At 39.6% G+C, this 12,556-nt stretch overlaps 1 protein-coding gene across 1 annotated transcript; it reads left to right on the forward strand.

Annotated features, from left to right (window-relative positions):
* Positions 1–39: 39 nt before the first annotated feature.
* LOC110523880 (solute carrier family 25 member 46) lies at positions 40–7,448 on the forward strand. Its single transcript, XM_021602987.2, has 8 exons — positions 40–527; positions 3,365–3,407; positions 3,596–3,653; positions 3,864–3,941; positions 4,101–4,201; positions 4,805–4,861; positions 5,118–5,175; positions 6,061–7,448. Exons 1-8 carry the CDS (start codon positions 278–280, stop codon positions 6,634–6,636), a joined length of 1,221 nt encoding a protein of 406 aa, XP_021458662.2. The 5' UTR covers positions 40–277; the 3' UTR covers positions 6,637–7,448.
* Positions 7,449–12,556: the final 5,108 nt, after the last annotated feature.

The following is a 12,556-nucleotide window of genomic DNA, read 5'->3' on the forward strand; positions in this document are numbered from 1 at the left end:
ACAAAAAATGCATATCCCACAATGCAATTTGGACGCGGAATAGAACGAAACCACTTCCGGTTGATCAGTTGACAGTTCATTCGCGTTGTTTTGCTAGCTATATAGCTAGCTATCTAACGACGTCATTTAGAGTGTCTAGCTTGCGAAATTGATGTTATACAGTGGTTTAGTTTTATATTTAATGTGTTCCTCGTAGATTTTGAGAGCGACATAGTTACACACATTTGACCAATCGTGATACCAGGGAGCTGTCACTCCTATTTAGCTCTCAGGCAGCATGACTTCTCGGCGTCCGGACAATTTCGATGGCTTAGGTTACAGGGGTAGGGAGGATACGGCTTTCAGTGGGGGTTACAGTGGAAGGTCATTTAATAATTCCTCTAGTGTTGACCTACAGAATTGGGTAACAACACCGCCAGATATTCCAGGTAGCCGAAATTTGCATTTTGATGACCGCACGCCCCCATTTGAGGCGGCCCCTGCAGCGCCTGGTGCTCAAGATACCCTGCCCACGGCTCCTCCATCCGGTAGGGGATCGACATCATGATCATTCCAGCAATGCTGGCCCTTTTCATTAACAGCAACGACAACGACACAGTATCATCCCTGGGTCATGAGTGTTTCGAAAGTGAAAGCATTCACACATTTCAGCTGGCTAGCTAACGTTAGCTTTTAAATGTTAGCAGAGTCCGTGTCAGTAGAAGACGTTTTGCTTCTTCGCCTTGAAATCTATATTTACAATAATTTATCAGTCACAGCTGATGTGTGTGCAATATAGGGATTCAGTGACATTGAAGTACAAAAAAATTGAAGTACAGAGCACAAACTAGGCCTATAACGTTTATTTATATATATATATATATATATATATATATATATATATATATATATACACACACACACACAAAACAAAACAGTTTTATGGCTGAGGCATTGTTCTTTATTGCATGTACAATTGGGCCGTTAGTGTCCAACCAAGTCCAGAGAAAGATGGCTGACAGCCATTTATGTTGTCAGATAAGACCAAGAGAGAGGGAGGCTAGAGTAGACCAAGGTGCAGTTCTCAAGTAGGCAACATGGCCTACTGGAACATCGGTAGAGTGCAACAGAAATCTAAATGCCTATCATTCATATATTATAAAGTCACTTTTCTGGTTATTTGTACCTTTTAGGTTGGTTGTGGATTTGTGAACATTGATTGATTGTCAATTAGGCTTACACTACAGCTAATGGCATATTGTTGACACAGCTCAGGGGGGAGTATATTGTGGGTGTCTTTAACAATGGTCATTTCCATGTAAAACTGCCCATGAGCAACAACATATGAAGTTCATAGGAGCATGTCAGATGAAAGCTAAGTGTCTATTTTTTGTTGTTGAGAAAAGTAAGGCATACATACATTTTTCAACCATTTTCCATCCCATAGAGTTAACAAGTGAAGGTAGACCTTTCAATTAGTTATCGTGTTTTTACTAATATCAATTTTGGTAACAGAATTTCAGAAAAATCGTTAATGGAATTTATACTATTGAATTGGTTACATTGGGAAATCATAGTAGTCACAAACCACAGTTGGTTTGCTGCTACTGTCTTCCCTTCCACTGGCATTTGTTATGTTCAGCTCATAACTGTTTTCTTTTTCTGTCGTCTGGTGGTCAAAGCAATAGTGTGAAAAGTCTAGACAACCCCTCCCTCTCTCTCTTCCTCTATCTCTTTCTCTCTCCAATTAATGTAACTTCCCCCGGCTCTTAATGAGACCTATCCATGAGCCCCCTCTTTTTCCATTTACTGTAACCAGCATCCTCACCCACTGCGCATCGACCGACACCGGACGTCCATGGATGTTTAAAAGTACTTGAGATTTGGTCAGTCTGCCTTGTCCAGCCTTGATTTCAACGTCCACAGACGTCTGGATCAGCCTTCATTTGGCCCAAAAATAGACGTCCATGACTGGTTCAGATTTGGTCCGATCCGTAAAGACGTCGTATGTTCACAAGTTTGGACAGTACAGTTAATCTCCATCGTTCATTGAAGTTGATGGTTCATTTATAACAAAACCTTTCAATATTGCCAATCATTTCAATGAACCATTTCACTAGTAAAGTGGAAAAACTCAAGGGAAACAACAACAGTGAACCATTATATCTTCGTATAAAAGATCTAATAATGAAAGTGAAGGATTGCCTGTTTAGAATTTCATCTAGTTCGTGTAGGAGAGTTGGAAAAACTTGTTATCCCTTATGAAAGAAGATTGCTGCAGTACAATGCAGTTAGAGTGCAGTCTAATTGCAGCATGCTGCAAATACTGCGTCCAAAATAACACTTTTTTTTTACTTCAGTAATTTTGCAGTGTAACTGCAGTTATTCTGCAACTACTGTGTTCAAAATACTACAGTTGACTGCACTTACTGCACTTTTACTGCAGTTTATAAATGTCAATCTCATTTTGTAAGGGTATTTATCAATAATGATAAGCCACCAGGTATTCTCAACCTTGATGGGAATGGTAGCAGACTGTATTGCCACCATTATTTGCTAGATCTTTAACCAAAGCCTAAAGGAGTGTGGGTCCACAGACGTAGACGGAAGCTAAAGTAATTCCGCTGCCTAAAAATTGTAAAGCACCCTTTACCGGATCTAAAAGCCGCCCAATCAATTTGCTGCCTGTTCTTAGTAAACTGATGGAGAGAATTGTGTTTAACCAAATACAATGCTATTTTTCAAAGAACAAGTTAACTGCTGACTTTCTGCATGCGTATAGAGAAGTGCACTCAACTTGTACTGCACTGACCCAGATGACACATGATTGGTTAAAAAAAATTGAAAATAACCTGCTAGCACATGGTTGGATAGTTATTTATCCAATAGAACCCAGAGAATATTCTTCAACGACAGCTTCTCTAAGATCAGATATGTCATCGCTGACACCCCATTCTTTCTGCAGACATCTTTTGAATCATCATTCTGAGTGGATATTTAATATTTTTGGGGAAATGCGGTGCGAAAACTGAGGGAGATTTTACCGAAATTCTGCTACCAAATTTTGCATCTGCGCAGTTCTTCCAGTAAATGTGTTTTTGAAAAATGTTCAGTGTAAATGTTTTTTGTTTGGCATTGATTTCAAGTGAACAATTCGGAGTCTCAGCGCAATTCCCATACTGTGGAATTGCCCACATCTGACTAATACGTGTGCCAGATACCCGGTTTGTAAACAACAAACACAATTAAAATAGTCTGCTGCTACGCTACTCAATCTGTGACGCTCAAAATAGTTATAAGAAACTATTACTTATTGAGTGACTATAGGTTTGCGATTTAAATGTTGCTGTTTGATATTCACATGTATTTGTTCTTTCTCTTTCAGAGCAGTTGAACAGATTTGCTGGATTTGGTATCGGGCTTGCAAGGTAATTCAGTGTTTGGCCTATCCACGGCGGTAGTTCACCAGTAATGTCAAGAGATGACTATAATCCAACATTGAATTCATAAGAAAGAGAAAAAAACGTTTCTACGAAAATATATTTACGTCATTGAACATTCCATATGCAGTAGAAGTGTAATATTCATTTATTCACACCATGACTTCTTCTTCCAGTCTCTTTACTGAAAATGTCCTGGCTCACCCTTGCATTGTGTTCCGTCGTCAGTGCCAGGTAAGCATACGGTCAGGTTAGATACTGTATGTGTTCCACCTCAGATGTAGTCTGTAGACTTTTCTACCATACAATATATCAATCTTCCTGGGTATATCGCAGTTGTCCATTAGAATGCTCCAGTGCGCTTGAAGTAAGTATGAATGAAGTAAGTAGTAATATTAAATGTTCATGATTCCTAATTCTGTTTTGTTTTTTTGTGGCTTCCAGGTCAATTATCATGCCAGGTGCTACCATCTGTCCCCATTGACTGCTGTTAGTGTGATGTATAATGTCACCAAGAGTCAGGTAATACATGTTTTTCATGATCCCAAAAACTCAACATTCACAATTAGTCCTAACAGACAGTGTATCGCAAGAAAACGTTCAAAGGATATTGAAAATGTGAATTCGGGGCTGGCATTTTGTTTTTATGCCGGTATATATTTGTGAATTCTCTGCTCGCAGGGTCCTAAGGCCTTATGGAAAGGAATGGGCAGCACCTTTGTGGTACAAGGAGTCACATTGGGCACAGAAGGCATCATTAGTGAATGTACTCCACTACCACGGTATGGATTATATTTTAGAGAAGAAACCTAGCTAACAGGTCGCAAGAATCCTAGCTTACAGGTCGCAAGAAACCTAGCTAACGGGTCTGAACAAATATTGCCCTTAGTCATCGCCTGATCGCCCACCATATCCTATTCCTTATGGATTAGCTTTGACAAGACTTCAATGAGCACATTTTTTAAATGTTTTTTTTAATGCTGTTGATAAAAATCGAGCACATCTACTGCGAGTCATTTTAGATGCCGTTAAGTGTCAAACTTGCATTCACGTTGTAATGTAGCGTCTACCAGAACATGCTGAAGTGGCCGATTCTACTCAGAGGGGCCATATATATCAGCTTCCAAGGTTTCCAGTGAGATGAGCAAGACGTCCCAGTACCAAAATCAAAGACCACTAAGGGGGGGGGAACGACGACAACATAATAAAAAACTATAGCACATACTTCAACAGTAACTGTTCAAGCAACACAAAAACTAGTTTCAACCAATCTTTTTAACTTCTTAAAAATCACAATCCTGTTGAATCTCCTTATTTGAACATATGCAATAAACAAATATGAACTGGTACCACGGATAGAGGTCTGACTATGTTTGTTTCCTCAGGGAACTCTCCCACAAATGGAACCCAAAGCAAGTTATTGGGCATTTGGTTCTGAAAGGGTAATAACATTTATTTGCTTTGTTTTATAATGGTTTTCATACTGTAAAAAGTAGTGACAAAGTATGTTTGGTGAAAGTGGGGATTCAGTTGCATAAGTATTGATTGCCAATGGATATATTTCTCAAAACGGTGCAGTGTAATTGAAGGGACTTTACCCTTAGTAAATGCTGGTATCAGATGGTGTTGATAATATCTTTATTTCGGTAGAATGCTTTGATCTCTTGAACAGTCATTGTGTATCTCTCTTTCTTACAGTTTGACCTATGTGGTTGCCATGCCATTTTACTCAGCTAGTCTCATTGAAACTGTGCAGGTCAGTGAGTCCATACTTATATGAATGATGATCCGTTTGAGGTCGGTTGTATTTTGGCCACCCTTATCTTGTCCATCGGTATCACATCTATAACTCCCCTCCACTTTCTAACTGACTTTCCCCTAAAACATAAAGATCATCGTGAGCGTGAAGACAGTGGTGTAAAGTACTTAAATAAAAAATAATTTAAAGTACTGCTTATGTAGTTTTTTTTGTGGTATCTTTACTTTATTATTTATATTTTTGACAAATTTTACTTCTACGTTTACTAAAGAAAATAATGTACTTTTTACTCCATACATTTTCCCTTACACCCAAAATGCATAGCAGGACAGGAAAATGGTCCAATTCATGCACTTATCAAGAGAACATCCCTGGTCATCCCTATTGCCTCTGATCTGGCGGACTCACTAAACACAAATGCTTTGTTTGTAAATTATGTATGAGTGTGCCCCTGGATATCGGTACATTTTAAAAACAAGAAAGCTTAATATAAGGAATTTGAAATGATTTTTACTTTTGATACTTAAGTATATTTTAAAACAAATACTTTTAGACTTACTCAAGTAGTATTTTACTGGGTGACTTTCACTTTTACTTGAGTAACTTTCTATTAAGGTATCTATACTCTTACTCAAGTATGACAATTAGGTAATTTCCTACCACTGTGTGAAGATCATCGTTCTTCCATTGTCTACCAAAGATAAATATGATCTTTATGTTTTTGGGAAACTCCACCTTTGTCAGTATCAAATAATCAGTACATTTTACGAATCCTTCGCAGATCTGGTCATTCCAATCCAAACACACAAGCAAATGTAATTTCAGGCCGTTCTTAACTATTCTGCCATACCATACCAATGCTGTCCCTTGTTGTGTCCCCAGAGTGAGATCATCCGGGACAACCCTGGCATCCTGGACTGTGTGAAGGAGGGTGTGGGCCGGGTCATGGGCATGGGCATCCCCCACAGCAAGCGCCTGCTGCCCCTGTGGGGCCTCATGCTCCCCACCGTGCTCCACGGGGTCCTCCACTATGTGGTGAGCTCCACCGTGCAGAAGCTAGTGCTCTTCCTCCTGCGCCGGAGGAGCCCGGCCAAACAGCCCGTGGATGGCTCGGAGACCGTCCAGACCATGCTGGACGCCTACTTCCCTGAACTCATGGCCAGTTTCGTGGCCAGTCTGTGTGCCGACGTCCTCCTCTATCCGCTGGAGACGGTGATGCACAGGCTCCACATCCAGGGCACGCGCACCATCATCGACAACACGGACCTGGGCTTTGAGGTCCTGCCCATCAACACGCAGTATGAGGGTATCAGGGACTGTGTGAATGTGATCCGGCGAGAGGAGGGAGCCCTGGGATTCTACAAAGGCTTTGGCTCCATCGTGGTGCAGTACTCGCTACACGCCGCCGTGCTGCAGATCACCAAGGTGATCTATTCCACCTTGCTGAAAAACGCTTAAAGCTAAACAATGGAATATATTCCTAAATGTTTTTTGGGACGGTTGTTCCCCCCTTTGAAACCTGTTTTTTTTCTCACGTGAGTCAGGGTTGTGCTCACTGCAGAGGATGTTGTCCTAAAAAAAAAATGGAGGAAAAAAGGAAAATACCAAAAGATGACTTGTTTTTTTCTGTCCAGAAGCACATTTCAAGTGTTTGCCGAGAGTGGTGTTCCTCACGTAATTGTCACCACTTCCACTGTGTCACAAAGCACTTAATATGTTCTATAAGGTATGGCATCAACAAATATCCCCAAATAGTCATGGAAGTTAAGTGTATATTTCCTTCTATCTGTCAAACAAACTCATCCTGGCATCATTTATGTGAAGTATCAGTCAGTAGTCTTTTCTGCAAATCATGTTGACGCACGCTTTCTTTGCGCTTTTCTGCTTTGTATGAATGTGACAATCTGTTGGTTTTGGGTTTGTGTTAGCACTAGCAGATGATGGATTATGCCAGAATTGTATGTACAGAATGTCTTTAAATTATTATTTGCTTTAGGAGTGATAATGTTGTGTGTGTAGGTATGTATCAAGTTGTTCACATTTTGGCATCCACAGAGTACAGTACATTGTAAATTTAGGAACAATTTAAAGATATTTAGTACGAGACTAGGAACATGAGCAGATAATGTATAATTTGTGCAGATGGATGATTGAGTTCAGGGATTTTAAATTATTGAACTGCCTCTAAGTGTTTAAGGACTTTACTTTCAGAGTAGGGAAATGTATAAGCTCGCTTGAGAACCTTGCTAAAATTAAATGGCTGACTTATATTTGGTGTGCGTTTGTGTAATTTGAACAATGAGTTCTCCAATGCCAAGGACTGACCGCGATAAAGTAGCTACATCATTGACTCCAAATGCAGTAGGATACCAACCAGCATTCAGATAGTTTACCTCGGAGACATACACCAATTGTTCAAAACATTAGGAACACCTGCTCTTTCCATTACAGACTGACCAGGTGTAAGCTATTATTCCTTATTGATTTTGCCTGTTAAATCCATCCAGGATTTTCTTTGGCATCACCTTCCATTAAAAGGATCGCAGTTTTGAGTGCCTTTGAACGGGGTATGGTAGTAGGTGCCAGGCACACCGGTTTGAGTGGGTCAAGAATGGCAACGTTGCTGGGTTTTTCCACACTCAACAGTTTCCCGTGTGTATCAAGAATTGTCCATCACCCAAAGGACATCCAGCCACCTTGACACAACTGTGGGAAGAATTTGAGTCAGCATGGGCCAGCATCCCTGTGGAACGCTTTCAACACCTTGTAGAGTCCCATCCCCCCGATGAAGTGAGGCTGTTCTGAGGGCAAAAGGAGGTGCAACTCAATATTGGGAAGGTGTTCCTAAGGTGTTGTACACTCAATGTATATTTAAATATGTCTCTGATTTACATGTACTGGACCTCAGTATAGGGCTGTTAATTGTTATATACAACGTTCCATCCACCCACACTAGTCTCGTCTACCAGCCAGCTCTACACACAGGTCACACCTGTATATTCCCAATAAAAAGCTTTTTGGAATTCAACTAATAATTATAGTGCAAATCATAGGTAGGCCAAAAGTACTGTATCAGCCATCATAAGGGAGGTATGAAGAATTCTGCTCTAGGTACCAAGGGATTTACCTGGGGCAGTTACACTGAACAAAAATATAAACGCAACATGCAACAATTTCAAAGATTTTACTGAGTTACAGTTCATATAAAGAAATCAGCCAGTTAAAATAAGTTCATTAGGCCCTAATCTATGGATTTCACAACTGGGAATACAGACATGCATCTGTTGGTCACAGATGCAATAATAATAAAGTTAGGGGTGGATCAGAAAACCAGTCTCAGGTGTGACTGGGGCTATTGCGGTGACGTGTTACCGCCACTGGCAGTCATGAGTCATGACTGCAGTATCACCTTTCGCAGCAAGAGGCCGCATGCTCCTCAAACAGTGGTGGGTGCTTGGAGTGAAATAAGAGTATTCTACCCAAAAGGCGGGAAAGCGCCTTCCATTTGCTATTTGATAATGGGCCATTCGACATCAAAACAAATTTAACACAGTATTAGTAAAGACAATATTACATTGAGAATAGTCTGATGGGTGATAATATGATCACTTTATGAGAGAACAGTGTGTGCAGCCTGAAGCAAGGAACAGGGGGCAAGCTTTTTTTTGTGACTTTCTCAAGTCATCAATAGCCTATAGTCGCATCATGCAGCCTATTTATGTATTGATTTCTAAGACATTCTAAGGTTTGAATCAACACAACTAAAGTTGCCAAATAAATCTAAATCTAGCGTAACTCAGGAATGGGAAAAAATATATATTTTTTTTATTCAGCTAAATTTAATTATATTCTTCTTACTATAAAATCATATAGCAAGGGACTTATATGCATATCTTCTCTGCTAAATGAACAAGCCTACAGCCTATGCTATGTAGCCAGATAACATACAACAATAGCCCAACTCATATTCTGTTGATGTGAAATATAGTTTTTTTATTTTACCTTTATTTAACTAGGCAAGTCAGTTAAGAACAAATTCTTATTTTCAATGACAGCCTAGGAACAGTGGGTTAACTGTCAGCTCAGGGATTTGAACTTGCAACCTTCCGGTTACTAGTCCAACGCTCTAACCACTAGGCTACCCTGCCACACTGATCTAAAATAGATCATGGATTGTTATATATTAAATTGATGTATTATTAAATTGGATTTATTGGAGATGCTAAATGTGTTTATGTTAATTATTGGTCAATTACCATGAGACCAAAAGTCTTGCATGACAAGAGCCAGCTGATAAATTGTCAGGACCGCCAGAGCACTAGTGTGTGAACACCATTTGCCTCATGCAGCACTACACATCTCTTTCGCATAGAGTTGATCAGGCTGTTGATTGTGGCCTGTGGAATAATGTCCCACTCTGGCATGAACTGGAATACGCTGTTGTACACGTAGATTCAGAACATCCCAAATGTGCTCAATAGGTGACATGTCTGGTGAGTATGCAGGGCACGGAAGAACTGGGACATTTTCAGCTTCCAGGAATTGTGTACAGATCCTTGCGACTATGCATTATGCTGAAACATGAGGTGATGGCGGTGGATGAATGGCACTACAATGGGCCTCAGGAGGATTACGTCGTAACTCTGTTCACAAATTGACATCAGCAAACCTCTCACCCACATGATACCATACAGCAATATGGCTGCCATCTTCCCGGTACAGTTGAAACCGGGATTTATCCATGAAGAGCAAACTCCTCCAGTGTGTTAGTCGCCATCAAAGTTGAGCATTTGCCCACTGAAGTGGGTTACATTGACAAACTGCAGTCAGGTCAAGACCCTGGTGAGGACGACGAGCACGCAGATGAGCTTCACTGAGACGGTTTCTGACAGTTTGTGCAGAAATTCCTCTGTTGTGAATACTCACAGTTTCATCAGCTACCCGAGTGGCTGGTCTCAGACGATCCCACAGGTGAAGAAGCCGGATGTGGAGGGCTGGTGTGGTTACACGGGGTCTGGTCTACGGTTGTGAGGCTGGGTTGGAAGGACTGCCAAATTGTCTAAAACTATGTTGGATGGGGCTTATGGTAGAGAAATTAACATTCGGTTCTCTGGCAACAGCTCTGGTGGACATTCCAGCAGTCAGCATGCCAATTGCACACTCCCACAAAACTTGAGACGACTTTGGCAATGTGTTGTGTGACAAAACGGCACATTTTAGAGTGGCCTTTTATTGTCCCCAGCACAAGGTGCACCTGTTTAATGATCATGCTGTTTAATCCGCTTCTTGATATGCCACACCTGTCAGGTAGATTATCTTTGCAAAGGAGAAATGCTCACAAATAGGAATGTAAAAAACATTTGCACAACATTTTAGAGAAATAATATTTTTCTACGTATGGGAAATGTCTAGTGTCTTTTATTTCAGCTCATAAAACATGGGACCATGGTGGTCAAGTGTAAGGTATGCTTCAGGCTGCATGTGTTTGTCTGCCCAGTGCAGAATATACCCTCACACACAGACCGATGTCTTCATTATGATAAAGTGGTCTGACTAAGCTCAAATGTCAGCAATGGCCACAGTTGTGGGAACTCCATTTTTGAGAAAAGTGAAATTATCTATTTGATTTTATCAATTTGTATGATAACTCTTTGGTGTGTTGTCAATCAGAGGTGTACCCTTTTCAATCTGAGTACAATCTGAGTTATTCAAACTGAGATCAGAGATTTTATGGAATGTGGTGAGTGGGTTGAGATTTCTTCAATGTTAGATGAATTGACCATTAGTTTAAAGTACATGCCTAGATGATTCATACTGTGAGTCACAGTTTATTTTGTTCACGTGATCATTTTTCATTTATGGAGTGATTAAGGGGATTTGAATTAAGGGGATTTGAGAGAGTATAAAAGATGCCCGATCACTGAAATGTTCAGTTCTCAAATTAACACAAAGATGAGCAAGGCACTGATTGGTAAATGACTGAATTTGACAATTGATTGGTAACTGATTCAATTGAACACATGTTGACTTTGACAGCTTTCCTGGCTTCTTTCTGACATGATGTAATTGTGGTATTGGTCTGTGTGTCGAATTCATTTTTTGCAGGTTATGTCACACTGGCTTTTGCAGTGTACCTTGCTGACAGCATTTCAACAATGCATAAGGGATGTCTCCAAAAAATGCAGGATGAGGCTATAAATGATATCATACCAAAATATAACATGGATGTAAGTCAGATTTCTAAAAGTTTGTTTCTTTGAGTGTATTAATTATCTTGTTGATATTAGGTTTGTACATTCTGAGATTCCATGAGGTTTGAAACACCTACGTGGTTTCATTTGCAGGCAATGTGGAAAACGCACTGTGGAAGTTGGAGACCGAAGCATTATAACAAGGTAAACTCTTAATATCCTATCGGTTGGATTTGACTTAGACCAAATGTTTTTTTTTCAATGACTTAAAGCCATCATATTATACATTTCATTTCACTTTGCAGACAATCCTGCCTAATTGCATTTTCAAATGGTCTCACTGCCCACTGCCCAGTGGAAAATGCGTTAATTACTCACAGATGAATATGGAGGAATTGAGGATGATACAATGTAGTTTGGCATCTTCTGCAAAGGTGAGTATTTTGAACATTCTTATCTGTCATATTTTCCATATTTGTCTTTCATTGTTATTGTTATGACAGACAGTAATCACATGGGGTTTCTCTGAAATCAAAGGTACAAATAGTATTGTCTTTGATTGTATGTTTGATTTTCACAGGGTGAAGAGTGTGGGAATCTGAACTTCATTCCGAAACGGCCATGTAAACATGCACAAGTTCCATGCAAGTTCTTGGAATGCTGGCAAATTTTTGTATCTGCAAACCTGATTGATATTTTTTTTTAATCATAGCCACATTTAAAACCAGCAGCAAAAAAAATAAATCAAATATCAATCAATTGTTTATCAAGCATTTTCTGTAAAAGTACTTATGCAACCTTCTTTGGTTAAATCTACCTATGTTCTATATGATTGCTTATTTTCAGATATTACATTTTTCATTTCAACGTATTTTTTATTTGGTTATTTCAGGTTTGCTTAATGATGTCTTATTTCTGTATTTAAACAATAAATAATAAACGTTTGATAATAAACACTGTAATACCGTATTTTGATTTAGCTACAACACAAAATATGGGGTGGTGGATTAATTCATTATTTTATTCTCAATAGACACACACGGCAATATATTCTTTACTATACTAATAATTTATCAGACCGTTTTCAAGATTTTGTTGATACTTTTATTTGCAATATAATAGAGATTGAGAGGGGTAGATATTTATGGAGGGAATATCAGGGAATTTATCACGCGGAAGTTATAATT

This window comes from Oncorhynchus mykiss, chromosome 5 (assembly GCF_013265735.2).
Source record: "Oncorhynchus mykiss isolate Arlee chromosome 5, USDA_OmykA_1.1, whole genome shotgun sequence".
NCBI classification, from domain to species: Eukaryota; Metazoa; Chordata; class Actinopteri; order Salmoniformes; family Salmonidae; genus Oncorhynchus; species Oncorhynchus mykiss.